The sequence below is a fragment of the Melospiza georgiana genome, chromosome Z (genome assembly GCF_028018845.1).
Source record: "Melospiza georgiana isolate bMelGeo1 chromosome Z, bMelGeo1.pri, whole genome shotgun sequence".
Lineage (NCBI taxonomy): Eukaryota > Metazoa > Chordata > Aves > Passeriformes > Passerellidae > Melospiza > Melospiza georgiana.
In genome coordinates, this window is record NC_080465.1 from 60,297,936 (window position 1) to 60,320,874 (window position 22,939).

General features: G+C 39.8%; 2 protein-coding genes across 21 annotated transcripts in view; one reads left to right on the forward strand and one right to left on the reverse strand.

Moving 5' to 3' along the window:
- The window catches only part of PPIP5K2 (diphosphoinositol pentakisphosphate kinase 2), a 48,831-nt gene extending 37,743 nt beyond the window's left edge, over positions 1–11,088 (reverse strand). For 11 of the 17 annotated variants that reach the window (XM_058044140.1, XM_058044138.1, XM_058044137.1 and 8 more), the window contains exon 1: positions 10,820–10,907. The gene's annotated coding sequence lies outside the window, so the exon portion shown is untranslated. Of the gene's footprint in view, positions 1–10,538; positions 10,646–10,819; positions 10,983–11,071 lie in introns of those variants that run through there. The other 6 variants (XM_058044128.1, XM_058044125.1, XM_058044123.1 and 3 more) reach the window with 6 other exon arrangements.
- GIN1 (gypsy retrotransposon integrase 1) lies at positions 10,995–22,822 on the forward strand. 4 transcript variants are annotated; one of them, XM_058044141.1, is made up of 9 exons: positions 11,048–11,085; positions 13,154–13,198; positions 14,565–14,710; positions 15,603–15,796; positions 16,889–17,194; positions 17,911–18,099; positions 18,195–18,362; positions 18,805–19,093; positions 20,215–22,822. In XM_058044141.1, the coding sequence occupies exons 3-9, from the start codon at positions 14,572–14,574 to the stop codon at positions 20,511–20,513; spliced, it is 1,584 nt and encodes a 527-aa protein (XP_057900124.1). In that variant the 5' UTR covers positions 11,048–11,085; positions 13,154–13,198; positions 14,565–14,571; the 3' UTR covers positions 20,514–22,822. The 4 variants fall into 4 exon arrangements, with proteins under 4 accessions (XP_057900125.1, XP_057900127.1, XP_057900124.1 ...); XM_058044143.1 differs by having other exon boundaries at positions 18,805–19,071; positions 20,215–20,338; XM_058044142.1 differs by lacking the exon at positions 13,154–13,198 and having other exon boundaries at positions 10,995–11,085.
- The last annotated feature ends 117 nt before the right edge of the window (positions 22,823–22,939 follow it).

Sequence of the window (22,939 nt, forward strand, 5' to 3'; positions counted from 1 at the left end):
TACAAGCAGTTTAGAAGCTCATCTGATCCAACGGTTTGGATTGTTCACTTTACGGCATTACGCAAGTGCCATTCAACAGTGATGCCTCAGCAGAACTGAATTTGTTTTTAAATATCAGTGAAAATTACTTTGGCTGTCCTATGAACTAAGTGAAGCAATAGTAAATTGACTAGTGGTCAACCATGAAGGGGGATAGCAAGAAAAGCAGAAGTTGCCCAGAAAGAACCTGTCCTAATTCAGAGGCTAGGTGTGGGTAAACAATGCTGTCTCTGTTTTGGAGAGACAGCATTGTTTACCCCCAAGTTTCAGGAGAAAATGCCCTGGAATGAGGGCCCTTTCCTCTAAAGAGAAAAAGCCCTTCAATAACTCCTTTTTCTTCTGCCAATGAGAGAAATTGACACCAGCAAGTGAAAGTGAAAAAACCTCAAAAGACCTGCTTATTAATAACAACAACAAACCAAAATAAAAAAACCCAAACAAACAAAAAGGCATTAGGGTGCCCTAAGGCATAGAAAAGGATTGAATAAATGCTAGATATGAATTCCCAGAAACCTACTCTCCACACACGCAGACACCCACCAACAGCTTAACAAAAGAAGCTCAGAAAAATGCCCAGGGAAAACAATACAGAGGCTGATGGCATGCCCCGGAGTAAAATGGCGGTTTGTCCCTTTTGTCTCTGGGAAAGGGAAGAGGAGATCACATAGCAGCCCAGAGCAGAGCGGATGGGAAAGCTGTTGAATTTCTGGCATGGGCCTCCTCCTTGCAGCAGCCAAAGTTGGTGGATTTTAATGTCCTTTCTCATTTTGGTTCAGCTCCCCTGAGCTTTCGGGTTCAAGGTGGTCCTGCTGGCTCCCCAGACAGGCCAAAAGGAAAAACAAGATAAGCCAAAAACGGTCCAAGGAAACAAAAACCCAAAAAGCCGCTGAGAGGATTCCTGGTACAGCCTCCAGGCTATGGGAAGGGAAGTTCCAGGAGCGGAAGGGAAGTTCCAGGAAGGGAAGTTCCAGGAAGTTCTGGGAAGGGAAGTTCAAGAAATTCGGGAAGTTCAGGAAGGGAAGGCCCTTCTTGCTTCAAGTTAGCAAAAAAACCTAAAAACCTAATCCAACAAAAGAACAATCAGAAAAACAACATCCCCTGTCCAGAACACACTGGAGAGAGAGACTGAACTGAGCCCATGCCCAGCGTTTCCAGGCTCTGGTCCTGCCCCCCGCCTCATCTTAAAGATACTGCAGACATTTCTGGGCATAAAGCAGATGATCAGGGAGTAAAGTATTATCGTAAAATCACCCCAATACAGTTACAAAAACTTCAGACTCAGAAGTTGAAACTGAGTTCTGAGCATAAGAAACCTGGGCTCACAGAAGAGGATTAAAAAGATTTATTTCTTAAATGCATTTGCTATGTATCTGTTATTCATCAATTCTGCCAACAAAAAATTTCTTTCCCTTAGAATGTGGAACTGTAGCTGTTTGCCTTTCAAGCAATAAGAACAAGAAGAATTTCAAACCTCTAATTCATCTGACTGTCACAAGAGTTAGAAATTGGGTGTTCAGGTAAATTAATCCTGTTTATGACACGGTGACGAAAGAGATTTCCAAATCCTAATTCTACCAAGCTTCAGAAAGGTAGAGGTTAATGCCAACATGTACTGGCAACTAACACAGAATTTTATAAAGGTATTTGTCACAGACATATTTTCTGAAAAATCCTTTCTTTAGGATTTTTTCTCCTGAGAAGCTGAGAGGCCTCAGGAACAAAAGATAAACAATGGTTATCTGCGGCTGTGGAATGCAACAGGTGGATCTGTGATTGGTCTCATGTGGTTGTTGCTAATTAATGGCCAATCACAGTCAGCTGGCTGGACTTTCTGTCTGGGACACAAGCCTTTGTTATCATTCCGTTTCTTTTTCTATTCTTAGCTAGCCTTTCTTCTATTCTTTTAGTATAGTTTTAATATAATATATATCATAAAATAATAAATCAAGCCTTCTGAAACACAGAGTCAACATTCTCATCTCTTCCCTCTTCCTCAGACTCCTGCGAACACTGTCACAGGTATTAAACCAAAAAAAGACGCTACCAAAAAACCACTGATGAAGTCAAAAAATAAAGTTCCTCTCGTATCACCTTCCATCCTACTATCCAAAACTGCAGACTGGTTACCAGTTTCTTAACAGCTTTCTAAAACTTAGGAAAAAGGGGAAAGAACAATGACTTGAAACAAGTAAGTTGAAAGTCTTAAGATTTTTACGCCTTCTTTCCCCTACCTATTCCTATAGTACACTTTGTGAGAGCAGCAGAAGTTATGAAGTTTGCATACAGTTAGTGACTAGTTATTTCACAGGAATATCTGACACTAACCAAGTCTTTCTAGCCCAAAAGGATTACTTTTCAAAGCAAGTAAAACTGACACAAATAGACTGAAGGGAAAGAGCAACATATTTGTCTACAAAGATATCGCCTGGAACACTTAGTTCCCCAACAGACCTATCTGAAAACTCATTGTTCTGCTACCTTCCTCATTCAAGAATCTGGAGACTGTTGGTTTTCTGACTGGAAAGTACATTGCAGTAGAGCTTCATGTGCAGAAAACAAACTTTGAACAGCCACTTAGTTCGCCTGGAATTAACAGATTACTTTCTCCAAGATTAACATTGTTCGCCCATTTGAAGGCAAATGAATAACTAGATTGCCACTCCATGCAACGTCACTAGGCCCCAGAGTTTTCATGCTGTTTGTAAAAGTAACACTGAAGGCTACGGATCAGAAAAGGATACTGACATTTTTCAGGCTTATAAGCTATTGCATGAACTCACTGAATTGCACTGCCATAAACTGCCATTCTGACTGCTGAGAGTTGCCAGTTTAGCTCCATGACAGCAGATACTGTAAGCTACTGTCGTTACCATAAATTTGTGTCAGGATATATTTAATAAATTATCTATTTTTTAAAATTAATGCTTTCAGAGATGGGAATTAAAATTCTTTCCCCTCATATCCTACAATAAAAATTGAGATCTCCCCTTCTTTCTTGTGGTATTTGAAATAAAAATAAATCAAGAAAATGGACAAGCAAAGAGAACTACTAAGTGACTGCAACTACAGTGAACAACTCACACAAGTCTCCCAAAGACCATCTACAGTTATGTGACATCAAAAATGCAGTAAGATCACGCTTGAATTAACACATGGTTCTCTAGCTGTATGCCAAAAGAAATAATAAATGGCAAAGCAAGAAGATGGAGCTGTCGTCCTGCTTCAGAAATACTGTTCATGGTGCCCTGCGCAGAATTCCATCTTGCTGCCCCTTGAGCACCTAAGAGTCTTCCCAGCACCATTTTTCTGTATTAAGTGAGCAGCAGCAGAAATACAAGGGGCAGATTTGCTTTATTAGCCTCATTAGACAGTGAATATTAGACAATTATGTACTTATCTCAGCCATGAACAACTGCACTGTAAGCAAGACAAAACACAAAGCTTTGTGTTGGAACATACATTGATCTATTTCCAAAGAGATAGTACCAGTAACATCCAGGCAAACATCTCCCACTGTGCTATGACATCTCCAGGTAAAGTTAACATCACTATGTTCTGTTTAAACGTCATCTGTTACACAAGGCTTCTCTTTCACAGCTTACAAATTTAAAAAAATATTCTTTTTTTGGAAAAATGTACTGGTGTTCTTAAAAAGACTTTCAACCAAATGTGTGGCCTGTCTGCAACATGATGTGTCTTGGCCAAAAGCACAAAAAAACCCCCAAAAAATAAAATCCCAAAAAGGGATAAAATTCAAAGATAGAGAAAATCAGAGATTTTGATAGTATGTGCCCTACATTCCAAGTTCTGTGTTTACTCCAGTGGTGCTCTACAAATTTTTCTTCTAAAGGAACATCTCTCAATTTCCATAAGAATATTCTTGTCGAACTAATTCCACAGAATATTCTGAAGGAATAAGCCAAAACCTAGTCCTCACTGTGTTAAAAGATATATCCACAATTTTCCTGACCCCATTCCACATGTTTCAGGAGCTCAGGAATCCAGCCCTGATGTTTCTCATATTTACTTAGACCATAATAAATATTACTATTCCAATAACTTACAGCAACAACGCAGCAGCAGTGGTCTGAGCAGTCATGAAAAAGGGGCTCAAAGTTTTAACACTCACATTTTGAATGCTAATAAGAACATATACAAATCCAGTACAAACAGAAGCATTTCACCAGATTGTCTTCTGTGTCTCTGCAGCCATCAGAAGAGCAAACATACACTTTCTATACTTCACACTAATTGAACAGTACTATAGTAAAAGTCCTTATTCGTCATCTCAAGAAAAAAAGACAACACATCATGCAATAGTTACAAAATATCTTTAAATTACCAACCACTTGGGAAGACAACTTTTTAAAATGCCATCAAAACAATTTATATTGTGGAATTTACAAAAAAGTAACAAAGAATCATAAGTAGTGCTCATCTGTTACATGACTCTGCACATATATATTCGTAATAGCAACAAAACAGACCACTGCCCTGTCCTCTACTGCCATACTGCTCCTTTTTGTCCTGGTTTGGGGCAAATTTGGGAGAAAACCTCCAAAGTGGTTCCACTAGAAAGCAAACGCAAGTGGCCCTTCGCCATACTGGTTCAGGAAAAGATTTCTTCAGAGAAGAGCAGAAAAACTATTTAACAGACAAAGCATTCATCAGCACAAAAAAAGGAGAACAATATTAATCAATAAAACCTCTCGCCGCTCTGAAGAGATGACAAACTCAGAAAGTTCCCTTGGTGGGCTGTAGCTCAGCTCCCTCAGTTTCTTATCAGCCCCTCCAGTGCTGCAAATGTCACGGCCCAGGCCCAGCCTGCTGGCCACAGGTTCCTGGTGCTCTTCTGGGTTTTCAGTCCAGAGCAGGTTTAAACAGGTCCAAGAAAAGAAAAACCACAGTCCAGGGAACTCTTCCCTAAGCTTCTTTTAGCTAGCTAAAAACTAAAAAGCAAAGGAGAGCTTTGTCCCGCTGTCTGTCTGTCCAGAGACAACACAGTCCAGGAGCAGGAATGTGGAGGAGTGAGTGCAGTGTCTGAAAACAAGCTGCACACTTCTGCTCTCCCCCCCATCGCCCTCAGAACCAATCTCAAAGGTGCAAAAAATTATTTCTGGGCTAAACAGACAAATGGGGATCCAAGCATCATAAAGTCACACCAGGACACTTTTAAATAAGTTTCACTTTTTTTATGCTGTAGGAATATTCCAACTGCATTCTTTTTCAGCTTCCAGCAATTTATATACACCATTAAAACACAAATAATGTTAACAGCAATTTTTCAGATAGTCTCAAGTTGACAAAAGGTTTTCAATATCTTCCTGCTACAACCACTATAGCTAGTATTTTCATTAACAGTACATTTAGGAGTGAAAATGCCTTGCCTGACTCCTGCCAAGGCATTTTACCTGTTTCAAAACTCAAATTCTGCAATATGATTTATGGTGCAAGAAACCACCAAAGACAAACAGTTTGTTGGGTTGCTGGTGACACAAGAAAGAAAGCATGAGGAGGAAAAAAGGTGAAAGCAGAGGACAGACAGGAAGAAGATGACCAGTGGAGTCTGCCAGCTGAGAGCACTGAGCACTGCAAGCCCAAGAGCTTTCCATGCATGTGTGACACCTTTCCACAGATGATTCAAAAAAAGCCGATAATACTTCAAGCTTAAATGTGAGACTTTAGAACTACTAACAAGAACCCATACTCAAAACCACCATTTTTTCAGGTCTAACAAACAACCAGGAAGAGAAAAGAGACAGGACAGTCAAAAAGCAGAAAAAGAGGGAAAGGATGTCAAACACAGAAGCTGCTGAAGACGATGCTGCCAGTAAATATATGACTGGTTTATTGCTGTACCTTACAGAGCAAGCAAACATATTCTCTCCAATTTAAAACTGGACAGAATTCAAACACAAAATTTCTCGTGTCATGTAATCAATAATAAAAAATTTAACATTTACAAAATTTAAATAAAAATATTTAAATACAAAATTTAAATAAATTTAAAATTTAACATTTACATTTACAGATGTTGCTCTGTTCCTCACATGCATCCTGTGAGGTGCTGAGCAGTAGTTGTCAGCACATTACTGAGATGGACTAAATTTGAAAAAGACTTATTGAGCAGCTCTATCCCAGTATCTCTTAAACACAAAGAATGTTATAGTTACTGCCTGATAATTTTTACACAATAACAAAACCCCAAACCTAAACAATCTAAACAAACCAACCAACCAAACCCCAACAAAGAAAAACCCATAAAGAAACAAATCAATCAATCATGAAATTCAGGGGGATATAAGGGTATTAAATAAGTACTGGAATTTATAAGGTCCAAGTATAGTAGATGAAGCTGAGAAAAACCTCTGTCTCCCTTCAGCAAATACTAACTTCAATAGCCTTACAAAGTTTATCATCATCTTCAGCTCTGCATCTCAGTAACATTAGGCAAGAAACTCCATTGATGTGCAAAATAACAGACAAGAAACAGGCTAAAAAAAGGTAACAAAGAAAAAAGAGTATTATAAAGACAACATCACACAGCTTTACAAGAACTAAGTCACCTGCTCCAATCTTGCATTAAACACTGAGCTTTGAATTTCACAAGATGCTAACATATTCCCTAATCATGACAAGAATCTTGAGAAAAGGTGAAAAGTAGCCTTTATGTGTTGCTTTTAGCCAGATGCTGATACTGCCTATAAGCCAAGCACAGCTCTCAGACTGCCTCATGAAAAGATCTATGCAATGACAAGATAAAAAGATAAATCTATGCAAATGATGACTGTAAACATGTTAAATTCTTTCTGTCTATGGGAGCACTGCAGATATTTTTACAATGTTCCAGAAGCATTACTATATAGCACTTTATGTATTACTCCACCAGAAAAACCACAGCAGTTCCCATTGCAAAAGAGACTATCCACCTTCCAGTTTCATTATACTGAAACCTGAAAAAACCTTCTCAAGAAGAAAAGGGGTCTTCCTTGCCAGGCAAGTGCCTGCATTGGGATTCCCTGGTAAGGTCCTGGTGGTGAGTGGGCTGCAGGCGTGAGAGACAGCAGAAGCTGTCCCCATGTCAGAGCCAGCTCCAGTCAGCTCCAAGATGGACCTGCTGCTGCCCAAAGCTGAGCCCCTTGGCCATGCTGGTGATGCCTCTCCTACAAGGTATTTAGGAAAGGGTAAAGAACACTGCTCAACAGCTGACAGGGGTGACAATAACTGAGAGAAACAACTCTGCAGACCCCAAACTCGTTCAGAAAGGACATGTAGGAAGTGCTCCAGGCACTTAGAGATTTCCTGACAGCCCACTGTAAAGCAGGCTGTGCCCCTGTAGGCCCACGGAGGTTCACAGTGGAGCAGAGATCCACCTGCAGCCCATAGGGAACCCCACACTGGAGGCTGTGGATATACCCTGAAAGAAGATGTAGCCCACAGAGAGCCTGTGCACCTTGCAGGAGCTATAGCCCATGAAGCAGACACATGGACAGGAATGCTATTCCAGGATGGAACCCTCTTTTACTTTGGAGATCATATTAAGTGCTCAAGTGGTTCTTCATGGATGAATAAATTAATATATTAGAAAATTTATGTAAAAAATGTGTCATTGTATATTAAAGAATCAGAGAATGGTTTTGGTTCAAAGGGTTCCAAACCCCTACCATGGGCAGGGAACATTCCACTAGACCAAACTGCTCCAAGCTTGATCCAATCTGGCCTTGAAGATATCCAGGGATGGGGCATCCACTTCTCTGGATAACCTGTGCCAGTACCTCACCATTTCCTCAGCAAAGAATTTCTAAATATTTTATCTAAATCTCTCATTCCTCATCCTGAAAGTAATTTCCCCTGGTCCTATCACTATAGACCTTTGTAAATATTCCCTCTCCAGCTTTCTTGTAGTCGGTCTCCTTTTACTTACTGGAAAGTGCTCATAGAAGGCCACTAAATTTGTCAAATATGCCTTAGTGAAGTCACATTGGCTGTCATCCATCACCTTCTTCTCTTCCAAGTGCCCTGGAGGATCTGCTCCATGATTCTGCTTAGTAAGCACCTGGTGGCCAATGAATGTGTTTTCTGGGGAAGAAAAACTATGCACTGTTATTCATACTCCAACTTCAGCAGTACTGTATACATGCAGATGTTTTTACCCACACACTTTTCAGCTTGGTGGTTAGGACACGCTTCTGATTAACAGAAAACAGGGAGTTGAAACCTCTGATACAGGAGAGAACAGAGATAGTATTTGTCCTGTTTCAATCAACTGTTCTAACCACTAGGCTATTACAATCCTTTCACTTTCTCTCTTCACCACTAACAGGGTTTTTGTGTTTTATTTATTTGTTATGCCATTGGTTTTGTTTTTTTTCTTTATTCTTTTTTTTTTTTTTTAAGGTGGCCTCTGGATTGCTTTTTACAGGAGAGGGAATCAGTATTGCTGATTCAGTATTTCAAGCAGAAGACAGGTCTTTACTCCCAAATCTTACCAATGAGACACTTCCAAGCACCCACTCTCAAGCATCAGGAATCTAGAAATACCCTCCTTACTGACATTTCCTACTGGAACTCTGCTCAGGAGTACCTAACATTTCTCAAAACTCTGTATAGACAGGCTAGCTAATAAACTTCAGTTGCCTAAGTCTTTTTCTGGGGACCGTTATTATTTTCCAAGAGTATTTGTACCAAAAAAAAGATTTCTACCAAAAGTAACATTCAGTCTGATCCTCTGTATTACAGTATCTTAGCAATAGAAAACTGAGAAGACCCATGTAAGCCAGGAGTCTGTTGAGAGGCTAGCTTTACAGCAAGGAGATACATGCCTTCTAGGTTGTTCAAAAATAAGATTTCTGATCTTAAAGCACAACTGTTCCAGTTTTCAAACTACTTGGCTGATTTCCCCATGTCTACCTTTTCTCCCAGCAATTATATAGTAAGTTAGGCAAAGTATTTTCAGTAATTTTGAATTACCAAACCTAAAGTGAAATAACTTTTCAACGGGTCTTTTCCTGACCAAGTTCTTTGCTTGCAGAACTTATTTTTCCCTAGCAGTTCACCAGCAGAAGAGCAACTTTTCAACACAAGTAAAACTGAGTTTTATCTTCACATATTGCAGTATCACAGGTATATTTCAACTCTCTGGTTGAAACTGCAAAATAAACAATTACTATCCCTTAACACAAGTGTTAAAACAGCCTTAGAAGTCTAGAAAAAACCATGTAGTAAATATCTCTTATATTCCACACAGGAAGGCAGTGTTATTTTAAACTGGCAAACCACACAAACTGGCATGTGTTTTAAGTGTCTCATGCATAGGCACAGAACAGATAACCTTCACATTCATTAACCTCCAAGTTCCTTTCTAAATCATACTCTGTCAAACATATCACATAAAGTCATTTATATTTGAGACAAGTTTGAATATTTCAGGAAGGCTGGCTTCCAAAATTTTTAAAATCCTACTCACAGATGTCAAAATAGCTTCTCCAGATTCTCACAAAGAACTTTAATTCAGCTTTGTAGAGATGACAGGCTTTGCAAAAAAAAAAAAATCTGTACCCAAGTTCATTTGCCTCAGCCTCTGGAGGCCTTGATCTGTTTTAATCACAACTGCCAGAAGGGTGAAACTTTTTTCCATAGAAAGAATAAGACAACCAAGACAACCAAGATACCAATAAATATAAAAATTCTAATTTCTCACATATTGAACCACAACAGACAAGAAATAGGCTAAGAAAGATAACAAAGATCACCATATACTATAAAAAAGTGTTTCATTTAAAGAATAGTTCTGTTACTGATTGAATCAAACCTTGTTCACCAAGACAAAGATGAATTCAACAAGAATTTTAATACTCCAAGGAAAAAAACCAGCCTTGCCTTGCTACTTTGAGTACAAAGATGATACAGAAGGGATGCAGAAAAGTTGGAAAGATACAGACTAAACAGATCAGAGGGAAACAGCACTTAAAAAGACCAATACAACAATCCAAAAACACTGTAACAAACAGCTGTAAAGGTACCCCAGTAGCAGAAGAAGTTTGTATGAGAAAGAAAACTACGTATTTCCTTGTGGTTATGATATAGATATCCCCCAGTCTTACTGTTCGTGCCTAACTACAGGGAAACAATCGCAGTGCCAAACCCCCAGCATTTTCAAAGCTTACCAATACTCTATAAAGTTCCCACGTTCTGGAAAACACCACGAAAACAAAGATAAATGTAACACGGGGCATGCAGTCTTTACATCTCTCTCATCTCTGCTCTTGATAGGTAATCAATTCTCACCTTCAGGGCTCCTGCTGGTCCTTCCTCCTACCCCCCCATTCTGATTACAGACAGCCATCTCCCTTGCTGCAACTTATTTTATACTGAATCTATCACCAGTTTTTGGATGTTAACAAAGTGCTCCAAACGCACAGCTCCAAGAGGTGTTCTCTCACTTCCCTCCCCATTCCCGCTTAGGCACACACCACCTTTTACCCCGTGTTCATCTGTACCTTTTGGTACACCTGACACTGACAGCACCGCACACTGCAACCTCACAGACCGGTGTGCGGCACCGCCGCTGCTTCAGCGAAGCCCCGTCGGAGAGCAGAACGACCCAGAGACAAAGCGCTGCCCGCACACACGGGCCGTGCCCGCCGCAGGAGCCCTGGGCGTGTCCGAGGAGGGGGGGGAGCCCGCGGGGCTCTGCCCGCCGCACCGCCTGCGCTGCCCGCCCACTGCGACACCGCTTCTCAGGGGAACTCCCGCTCGCCTCAGCCACCGCGCTGCCTACCTGCGTCCCGGTCGGGCCAGGAATGGGGAGAAAGGAAAGGCGGGAAAGGCAGGAAAGGAAGGGAACAGCCACCTCACCTGCCCGCGACGGCCCCGCAGTTCCCCCAGGAGGCGGCACCGCCGCTGCCCCGCCCCCTCCTCTCCCTCCCGCCACTTCCGGGGGCGCCACAAAAGTCTCGGGGCGCCGCTGGGGCTGTGGCTGTGGTTGGTCTGGCCAGGAAACTGTGGCCCCTGCAACGGGCCTTGCCGGTACCTCTGCCGGAGCAGGTGCGTGCCCGCGGCAAGGCGGATGTTCACGGGTGTGCCCGCCGGGCCGAGAGGGCGGCGGGGGGCGGTGGCGGGAAGCAAAAAGTTCGCGTTGGCGTTGCTTCGTGCATGCGCGGGGTGCGAGGCCCAGGGGATGATCGCTCGAGACCGCCGCTCCCGGCACGCCCTGCGCAAGCGCGATGCACGCTGGGATGTGTAGTGCTGTGGGCAGGAGGGATGCCGAGGCGCCTTCCCGAGAGGAATCTCTGGAATTCTGGATGGCGGCTGACGCTACCGCGGGCGGCAAGACGCAGCTTCGCGTGCCTACCCACTCAGCCTCATAGGCGCCCCTTCCCAGCCCTCTGTCGCACCTTGCAAAACCAGGGCGGAATGTAAGCGAGTCTGTCAGTCTGATTGACACATTTTTTGAAGCACCTGGGTTAGAAAAGCGGTGTTTTGAAGCTGTGTACTGGCAACAGCCTTTAAGGGAACAGGAGGGGGATTCTTACATGAACATATAGTGATACGACAAAGGGGAATGCATTCAAAGAAAGAGAACAAGTTTAGAGCGGATATTAGGAAAAAAAATCTTTACTGAGAGGATGGTGAGGCACTAGAACTGGTTGCTCAGAAAAGCTGTGCCTGTCCCATTCCTGGAAGTGTTCGAACCCAAGTGGGTTTGGGGCTCTGAGGGATCTCATCTAGTGTAAGGTGTCCCTGAACCTGGCAGCAGTTTGGAAGTTGATGTTCTTTAAAGTCCATCCCAACCCAAACCATTCTGTGACCGTGATTCAGTGCTCCACAGGCAATTCCTGCTTCTTATAAGAACAGCAGTCAGAAGTAGGAGAATTGGTCAAAATCTGGACTGCAAGAATAGTTTTGCAGTTAGGATTGCGTTTGTCTGTAGGAGAAAATGGGCATTAAAGGATGAAATGGCTTAGTTTTAGCAGGTGTGACTATTTTGGCTAAGCTGCTAAAGCTAAAATACCACTGGTTATGGGAAAGTTTCATTCTCTTTGCTAAAATACTTTCTAGAGTACACTTTTTGAACTTCTAAGGTACTAAAAAATGGATAGCTGATTTTATGTTTTTGATTTTTAGGCTACCAGATGCATTATGAGTATTGAGATATAGCATATTAATTATATGAATAAATAAGAAAACCAGAAGATTTTATAAATTGTTCTTTTCAGGGCTGTTTTATTTGGCATTTTTTAGGAGTAGGCCAAACAAAGTAAATTAGGTAGTGGGAGAAAAGATTAGTAGGGGCATAAGAAATTAAATATTCAGGAAGCAAGCTCATATTAGGCAGCAGTCCAGCAGATTTAAGTGCTTAACAGTTTGCTGGATCAGGATCCTACTAAATTAATGTATGTGGGTGCTACATTAGGTAAGCCAATGAAAGAAGCACATTCTTCTTTCGTTGGCTTACCTAAGCTCTTCAAAATGCTTATAAGAGAAACTGCCATTGCAGAAATGTGGATAGCATGTTTGCTTTAAAGAAGTGTATGCTGTGGTCCTGGTTAGAAGTATATTGTTCCGGTGCAACTTCATTTCATTAAAATGGGCAATTTTGGGATCCATGGAGAATATTCGCTACTTCAGGCAAGTTTCAATAGTACTGGAAAAATAAAGATTGTGCTGTAAGATCTTTTCTTCCCATGTGTGAAAGTCTGTGTCAAGCCAAATAATCCATCATCCCTGTGTTTGAGTAACAGGTCATACTGGGCTAGCTTTGACTTCAGGGAACTTAAGTGCAGGACTGGCCTTAAGGAAGCCCCTGAGTAAAACTTGAATGTGTGCCCCTGGTGGATAGGATATTTTAATTGCCCTTCACCACTGTTCTTTTACTGTCATAAATACTAGTTAATTGACTTCTTTTAAACAACAGAAACATGAATTTACTTCATGGCAGCCTCACCTCCTTTTCTGCTGTTAGTTATCCAATTTACTGGTTTGGTGGGTTGGTTTAGCATGTGTTGTTAGATACAAATTTACAGGAAACTGCAGTGTTGGAACAGTCCTGTGTTCTGGCTCCTCTCCTTCCCTGTTCTGAAACACTGTCTTTTTTCACAGGTGAGATTGTGGTGTGAGATTGTGGTGTTGGGAAGTACATCTGTGTTAGTTCTGCCAGGTATGAAAATTTTACTTCAAAGCACTAATGCTGTATGACAAGAGGCTTGGCTTGTTTTGATAAACCAGCTCCTGCTTGTATAAAATGAAGTATTCAGTGAGGCAAAAGCCTTGTCACATTTTGAATGGGAAGTTCCTGTCACGCATTTGCCATTGCTAGCAGCAGTGCTTAGCTCAGGGTGCAGGTTCCAAAAATGACATATTGCATTCTGTTTTCTGGGAGGAAAGGATGAAATGAAGTGCATAATCACTCTTAAGAGGTCTTTACCTCCTTCCCACCACCGGCATAGTAAAGGTAGGTCAGAATCTATAAATTGAAAAATAGACATCTTGTCCTGCACGTTTTGTTTTCAAATAGCATCACCACATAATGAGATGATGTTCATTCCTGAGTGACTGGATATTGTCACTTTCCCATAATTATAAGCCACTTATCACATATGGCAGACAAACTAATTACTCTTTTTAGCAGGCTGCATAATGTCACAGTCTGGCATTGGAACAGTGGCAGGATAAGAAATAAATTGACTTAATGCTGTGGATAACCAGTATTCACTATGAAATTATGACATGGCTGACCCCAAGCTTGGTCCTGCTCCTGCAGACATTGATGAAAGCAGGATTGAACTACTGCCTTGTCTATGCTGCTGAAAAAGATTTGGGGAAAAAAGCAAACCACAAATGATGTAGAGGCTGCATCAATTATCCTATCTGTGAATATTTCAATTTTCATTATTACATAATTATTTTGATGCTGTTCTTGCCAAACCCAAACAGGTTCTGTATCAGTGGCCCATCTTGCTAATGACATTATTGCTTATTAATGTTATCAGGGAAGTCAGCTTGTGTCAAGGAACAAATTGTTACCTCACATGCAGAGTTTGGTTTGGAATTTCAAAATCTAATTGTCTGATTAATTAGTAAAAAAATACATTTCCACTCATTTCTCTTTGGGAAGTTTTTTTTTTTTTCCTATTTGCCTATGTACATTTTTCTCAGCTATGATGAATCTTTGGACTGTTGCAAGCACAACTGAATTTGAGAGGTATCCAAGAATGAGAAGAACAGTTTCTTTCTCTCTGATACCATTTCCTTTGCCTGACCAATGAATGTAGTAGAAGCCTCCACTGTGTGGAAATTTTAAAATATAGTTTGACAAAATCAGCTCTGCTTAGAACAAAATTAGTGTTTCAAGCAGTGCTCCTTGTTGCTAAAGTTGACAGTGGATGCGTATAGTGGATGGTGTAATCTCTTCTTAGAGGCTACGTAACCAGGATATGTAGCTCTGAGCTACAAAGAAGTAAGTAAAAGCTTGACAATGTCTTTCTCTGACAATTTATCTAATAAATTCTGTCCATTTTGTTCAGATTGGCAATGGTTCGTAGTGGAAAAAGTGGTGGGCTTCACTTGAAGCAGATTGCATACTACAAGCGAACAGGGGAATATCATCCCACAACATTATCAAGTGAAAGAAGTGGAATCAGGAGAGCTGCCAAAAAATTTGTTTTCAACGGTAAAACTTTTCTCTCAAATTATGCTAAAAATAGACATTAAGGTGAAGATTTCCTAATATTAAAAAAGTGGGATCTTGCTTTGCAGCATTCTGTGATTTTAATAAGCATTCTTTATGAGACAAATGCTCTGCAAATCCCTGGTTAATATATAACAGGATGTTTGTAGAAATGGAAGCTCAATCTGCTTTAGTCCATTCCAGGATAGGTTTATTTATCTATATAAAAGCCAAACCTCATTTTTTATCTTTTTTATACTGTAGAAATATGTAGTCACTGCAACCCATAATTGAAAGGATTACAGAAGAGGAAATAGATCTGCAGCTAGAGACAAGGAATGCTCCATCCATTGTGGGGGATGACTGGCAGAAGTACAAGGACAATTTTGCCATCAGTCACCTGAGAGCCTGCAGGCTCTTCCCGACTTTATTTCAGCCCTGGGAGATATATGAGCCTCTATGAGCCATTGTAGTCTGCTCTACTGTCTCAATCCCATCAAAACTGCCAGTGTTGTGTAGAGAGAAGGCAGGGAGGAGTTAAATCTCTGACTATCGATGTCAGGCTGCTGGCAGGCACTCAACAGCTTCACAAACAACAGTTTCAACACTCCTACCTCCCCTTTCCAGCCCCAGTGTTAGTTTGTGTTTCAGTCAGATTTCGTGTGGGAATGCTGTTTGCATTCTGACTTGCACTTGTAACTCTTTGTGTCCAGATAATAAACATGGCTGAACTAATGGCTCTTTGGAGGACATAATTGAAATGTTTATAAACAAAAAGCTATGTTTACAAAAGTGAACTTATTGTAATAAATTCTATTCTGAGTCATGCTCAGTAGTTTAGTAAACCAAACAGAAGACAAAGCACTTGCTTATAATTTGCTGGTACTTCTTTCAGAAAACAAGTTGTTCTATGTTGGAAAAGACAGAAAACAAATGCGCCTGGTAATTGTTTCAGATGAAGAGAAGAAAAAAGTCCTTGAGAAATGCCACAAAAGTGCTGCTGGCACTCATCATGGTATATCAAGAACACTGACTTTAGTGGAGTGTAATTACTACTGGACCTCTGTAACAAATGATGTCAAGCAGTGGGTATGGCTTCATAGCTACAGGATACTTTATGTAGTCTGTTACAAATGTTTGGTAATCCTGTGAACTTTGGTAGGGCAAGTGCCCAGCCTGTTTCACTAGATGGAAATGTAAGCTTGCAATCACACTGCAGCTGGTCATCTTCGCAATGCATGGTGTTTCTTTTTGCTCTTTTACTACTTTTTATTCTTTTACTACTGGCTTGTGCACCACTATAGTGTGGTGGGGAGCCATAATCTCTTTTGGTAGGCAGGGCACATCCAGTCCCTGAGAGAGGTTTCTTGTGGAAGGACTCTCACGTATTTTTGTTAGGATGCAATGGGCCATCACAAGGATGTGTGACCAGAGTCGCTGCTAGCAGATAAGAATATGAAAATGGTGTCTCTGCTTTACAATAAGTTGTGTTCAGGAAATAGTTAAACACATCAAAGCTTGGGAAAGTTTTTTCTCCTCCACCCGACGATACAGGCGCAGCAACCCCTTGCACAATTTGAGTGTTCAGGAAACTATGTAAATAGTTTAAGGCCAAATTACTGTTGCTATTGGCTTGCTGCACCATGTGAATACTTTTGAGTTCATGTGTAACTGTTACATGACATTAAAATGAGTCTCTCGTTTCAATTTAGATTGGACAAAGGTTCTCTATCCCATAGATTAAGTTGTTGTGCATGGGAGATAATGTATACTTCCAGTGTTTTTCAGTCACAGCATACATAGATGAGCCAAAAGGGGAATGATTGAGACTTCCTTTCACTCTCAGTTGCTTCCTACTTCCTTTACAATTTACAGATAGTAATGGATTTTAAAATTTGTAGTGTGGACTTGAAAGAGCACAGTGCTTTCAGAATGGAGAGAATTCAGCTATGAGTTCTTTTACATGTCCCTTTCCTGGACTTCAGTATTGCTTGGTTTTATTTTGGTTTTTTGCTGTTTCTGAAAAACCTAAGGGCAAAAAAAGAAAAGTGATAAATTTGTTTTGCATTGCCTAGTCTGACCTGATTTACAGAGATGTAGTGGAGATCTGTGAATCTGATGGTTGTCATCACCTCACCGTCACTTTTCATTTGATAACACCTTCCCTGATGTCTTCTCTAGGTGCATGCTTGCCAGCATTGCCAGGTGGCAAAGAGCATAGCCACCAGAGTACCCAAAATACACCCTATCAAAGCAGAGGATCCATGGACAGCAGTCACTATAGAACTAATAGGACCTTTCAATGTTACCAACAGAAGTCACAAATACATCATAATTATGACAGATTTGTTTACAAGATGGACTGTTATCTTACCACTGCATGACACTTCGGCAGCTGAAATTGCTAAGGCAATCATAAATGTGTTTTTCTTATATGGGCCACCTCAAAAGATGCCTATTGATCAGGGGAAGGAGCTTGTTTATCAGGTAATTATTTACATGGCTACTTAATTGGTTTTTTGTTGTTGTTTTTTTCCCCTCAAGAAAAATACATTTTCCCTTATATTAGATTTGAATTTTAGAATTTTTTTCAGAAAGACTTTAGTATTTTTTTTCTTTAATTGAAAAAGTAAAGATGTCTGCACAATATAAAAAATGTCAAACCAATTATTTGCAATTGTAATGCTATGCAATGTTTCCTAGGACTTTATTCTTTGTAAAAAGACCACAGTAAAATTATCTCCTGGCAGTCATAGTGCAGGTTTTGTCACTTACTTGAATTGGCATAAATTTGTACACTTTTTGTACACTAATTTGCGTTCTGATGTATGTCTTTCATCCATTTTGCCCAGGATAGCAATAGCTAAAGGTATTTTTGAAGTTGGCTTATAGTGATTATGAAGGATTTACCACACTTTGCTCCTCTAAGAGTTGAAGTCATCAGATTGTGACATGGAGGTAATGACAGATCAAATTAAATGGCAAAAATGTGGTTAGGAACCATCAATCACTGGCTCCTAAGCCCTACTTAGTGCTTTAGCTCTCATTCACAGTCCTGGTGTGTTCTGTGCCAATAGGTATGCAAGATTTTTCCCAGTCACCATCATATCAACCAAAGAGGTGGAAATCTGAGGGTTTTTTTACATGAAATGGGATACAAAACAGGAGAAATGTTCACTAATTGTGTTCTTCTTATTTTGAAGATAAATGAAGAACTGTTTGCACTGTTTGGAATGAAGCAAATTGTGTTGTCTTATCCTCAGACACATGATGTAAATGAAAAAATTTCAAAAACAATCAAAACTTTCCTTAACAAGTATTGCATAGACCATCCAAACGATTGGGATGAACATTTATCTGCTATAGCCTATGCTTTCAATTTGACAAATTTGGTATGTGAACATTCTTCTTCTTTTGACTGAAGTCCTCCAAAATGTCGGCAAAGCTGTATGCTAAATTTCCTTGCTTTTGGTCCCCGTATGAATAGGAGCCAGATCAAAACACTCCATATTTCCAAATGTTCAGCCGTAATCCACGTGTTGTTGAGCCCATGAATATGTGTGTGGAAGGAGAATACAGTAGTTTTGCCAAAATATTTGAAGCAACTAAAAAATTCAGTCAAGCACTGGAAGAAGACAAAACCTCAGGTTGCCAGGTAAATGTTATATATTTGAATTTTACTAGTAAGAAGATTGAAGATAAAGATGAAAAGTTCTGAGCTATAAAGTATAATTAACCTTTTAAAATAATGTGGGGGGTTGAGTGGTGGTTTTTAGTTTGTTTTCCTTCCCCTGTGATCCCTTAATTTCGGTGTAACAGGTATGTATTTGGAGGGAGTAACCTTAAAAGAGACCGATTGTCAGAAGTTTACTATGTCTGACTTGGAGGGTGGAATAGAGAAGTAGAAAATTATTGCCTGTGGAGTAGTGATTTATGAAGATAAAAGCAATTTCTTCATCACTTGTCAGTCCCACATAATTACAAACTACACACATCTAAGACCACTCAATGTCATGCTTAAGTGCTGTTAACCAATGCTACAAAATTGCATGATTACTTTTGAAAAAAAAAAGTAACTCACATTTATCTTTCTGTAGGCAGATAAAAAAACTCCAGATGAACCAAAAATCAGAAACAAAATCACAGTCAAAAGGAAGTCAAAACAATTAAATACTCTTCAACTTAAAGTTGGTCATGAAGTCCTCAGGCAAAGAAAAAACTGGTGGAAAGATGGTCGTTTCCAGTCGGAATGGATCGGTCCTTATATCATAGATTACATCACAGAAAATGGCTGTGCAATATTAAGAGATTCTACAGGATCCAGGCTGAAAAGACCCATCAAGATGTCTCACCTCAAGCCATATGTAAGAGGGTCCGGTGAAAAAGGTGTATATAATAGTTTTTAAGTTTGTGTTTTTATATATTTAAAAAGAGTTGAGTTTTTTGTTTTGGTTTTTTTAACTTCTGTCTTGTGGTGTTATGTTATTAGAATGAAAAAGTATCATTCAGTAACCAGTGAGAGTTATATTAGCACACACAGTGGTGTAATAGCTAAGTAAGCTAGTGAGTATGTGTCATGTCAAACTATGCAGAGCACGGAACAGAGCTCATGAATAACGTTCAAACTCTTTTTAAAAATAGCCTCTATTAAAGTTGCTTCTAATCATTGGCTTGGATCTATTTGTGCTGGCTGACAAAAGTATAAGAATATGCTAGAAGTATAAGCAGGCTGACCTGTATTCAAGGAGCATTTTCTTACTCTGTTTTGGTGTAGGCAGGAGTCACATTAATTTTGCTTATGCAATGGAGACTTTTTTTTTTAACAACATTGGAGTGTCTTCTAAAGCCGTAAAATAGACTACATCAGGGAACTGATTTTGAAATAGTTTATTTTAAATTGTCCTATTAAAGAAGTCAGCATTTCTCTTACTGTAAATAGTATTGTCATGCTATGTGGTAGGATGGCTAGAAATTTCCAAAGATTTGGATAGTCAACTTCTGCTCTTGGTCTTAAATTTTCAGCCTGCTGCTTTGCAAATCAAACAGTGTTTCTTTTCTGCTCTTGCTGTCTTTGAGTCACCAGAGGCATTTTCAAAAAAATTAAATACTTAGTATACAGAAGTCTGTCACAGACTTCTGTCGCAGAACAAGCTGCTTTTTACTTCTGGGTTCTTGAAGAGCAAAATAATTCCCACAGTATTGGCACATGTGGTCAAACTTTGGTTCTTGTAAATAGATAAACTACATTGAGATGGTAATTTCTTCCATCTCCGCTTAAAGCTGAGAGATTCACAATGCTGAAACTAATTCTGGAATTTCTTTGTGGATGTAACGAGATGCCAAACATTTGATCCTCGGTGAAATTGGGAAATTCACATAATCAGTTTACTGTCACTCAAACATTCTTGTCCTCTTTTGGAAATTATTTTGAAAAGTAAGTTAGCACCTCACTAACATTTCAGGTATGGCTTCAGAGATCTGAACTAATGGCTACTTTCCTTTTACAGGCAACCATTACATTCTACAAGGTGCAGTAGTTTTTGACCATGACTATATTGGCTTATCTGAAAGATCTAATAATTCAAGCCAAGCAGACTCTTTTGCTGAAAAAGAAATAAATGCCTACAAAAGAGATATCGTGTCTGCTGTACAGATTCCACCTGCAGCCTGCAAAGACCAAGAATCAGCAGATGGTAAACTTGAGTCTGAGCTGAGAGAAGATCATTGCATTGAACCAAGCATTACAAAGCCAGAGCAATGGCCATCACCTTGTTGGACACTTCAGACAAAGACAGAGGATACTTAAGCATTGTCTTTATCACATTTCATTGCCAAGCAGTTTGGAACTACTGTGGCAAACTGAAAAAAAAATTAGTAGCTCCAATCTCCTTAGCCCAATCCACTTACTCTTTTATGAATCTAAGAGTGCTTTAGGTATCTAATTTGTCTGGGTGTTAAGAAAAGGAGCTGGTAAAAGCACATATTCTGATCATGCATTTCAATTCCAGATTTTGTTGGTAGAATGGCAATGTGGCCATGCCTTACTGTTATCCTCTCAGGACACAATGCATCATTTCACTGTAACGACCTTTTCCATTTAATCCTTGGATGACTTATTCCTAATGTGCATTGTCAGATGATTTAAAACCTAAGCAAGTTGGTGTAAATTTTTCCTCCACTACAGCGAAGCTCATGTCTTCCTTTGCCTGTTATATAACAGTTTTCTATTCATTTTGAGAAGCTGCAGCACCTGACTTGTACAACTTTTAACCCTAATCCATTTAAGATCTCCCAAAACAATAAAACTGCCAAAATCAAATACATGTAGTGTTCTATGCATGAAACAATGAGGGCTTCAGCTGTTCCCTGCTCATCAAAAGTCTACTAGAGTAGGCAGTTTTAATATTTCAGGCATGTGAAAAACCCTTAAGAGCATTTAATAGTAATATGTGGTTTTTCCACAAACATTTGATTTCTCCATTACAGTTACCTCTTCACTGAGCCTGTGGACGTTGGGAGGTTTTCCATGGACAGTGGGCTATGAAACATGAAGCAGTGGTATTAACTTATTCTCTGATTTCCTTGAGTAAGTTGTTTCTAGTCTGACTTCCTGCCAAGAAGACTGTTTCTCAAAGTCAGCAGCACAGAAATTTTTTCACATGGAAAACTGATGAGTGGAAGTCAATTTTTATTGTTGTTTTGGTTTTGTTGTTTTTTGGAGGGGGGGGTTGGTTGTTGGTTTTGGTTTGTTTTTTTTTGGTAGGGAATTGACATGAGGAAAACTAGCATAAAACTGAATGAGAAATTCAGCAACTTATGGATGATGCTGTGGAAGATTTGCTTATCTTGCTCTCTGAATTTTTATGATCCCTCTCATTTCTGCTCCAGAATGTTATGTGACTTAACACAAGTGGAGGAAAGTACTATTTATTAGGAGTTTTCAGTTAATTTTAGGCAATTCGATGTGGTCATCAAGGCTGATTAGGTACCTACCTCCTACAGAAATTAAATGTACACTACAGTATGTCTTTAATATGGGCAGTATCTATGTGAGTAAAGCGGTCAGCACCATGCCAGAATCCTATCTTAAACTTCAAATGAAAAATAATTAATACTCTAACTATTTTGTGTCTTCTGAAAATGCAGTCCTACAGATACAGTTTTTCTCCACCAAGACTTCAGAAAGAGTCTTTTTGAGTACATTGTGTGTATGCACACATGGAATAAATATTTATTTTTATATATCATCCTTTTGAAGAAAATATTACTGTCAGGGATAAAACAGGAGAGTAAGGCATTGTTTGTAAGATTCATTTCTGCTTTAGTAGCTGCAAAATAGAACTAGCCTCACTTTTTTTTTTCTTACTCTAAGTGATCAGTTCCTGAATTTTGCATAGTACAGCAGAGCTGTTTTCTGCGGTAGCCCTGGGCTAACCCAAGTGCTGTAGAGTTGTTAGAGTGACACTGAAAAGAAAGAAAATGCTGCAGTGAGAGTAATGGGCAAAACACAGAAACAATTAACATACTGTGTATATTTAACATATTGCTGATTGCTCACCCTTCCTGGTAATTTTCATCTACTGTATTAACAAGAAGGCAATAGTGACTTACCAGTGCACTGAAATGTGGCCTCCTGTGGATGGAGGAGGTTAATTGAAATAAAATACAGGGTTTTCAAACTATTGACATGAAAAACATCACTGGAAAATGGAAAAAAAAACAGTTTGGCCAAAACTGACACAAGGAAGCAAGATTTAGCAGTGTCTTCAAAAAATGGGTACTATACTCATCTGCACCTATTAGAAGACCTGCCAGCTTGCTGTCTATATCTTGGTAACAAAACTTTGTAGAAATTTTGAATGAAAAGCATCACAACAAAAGCTTTAGTTTGAAGACGAAGTCTCTTCCAGGTAGAAGAAACCAGACAGTAAACTGAATCCTAAAGCATTTGATTCTGGAGCAGTTAATCCTGAGAGATGCATTCCCTGGTCAGTTCTTGCAGCTTGTGTGTAGATGAAGGGATCTGCAGCAAACTTACTGCACTGGTAGAAGAAGCAGGTATGCCAGTGAACAGTAACTGTTGTAGGAAATACAGCATGTCCCCACTGCCAGGCAGTGCTGCCCTGTTACAGTGATCTGCTGTAATGAGCAGATCACTTGGATACAAGTTTCTATAATTCTGTATTGCCACATACTACTCATTACTCACATAGGTGAGCCCTTTTTTGGGTG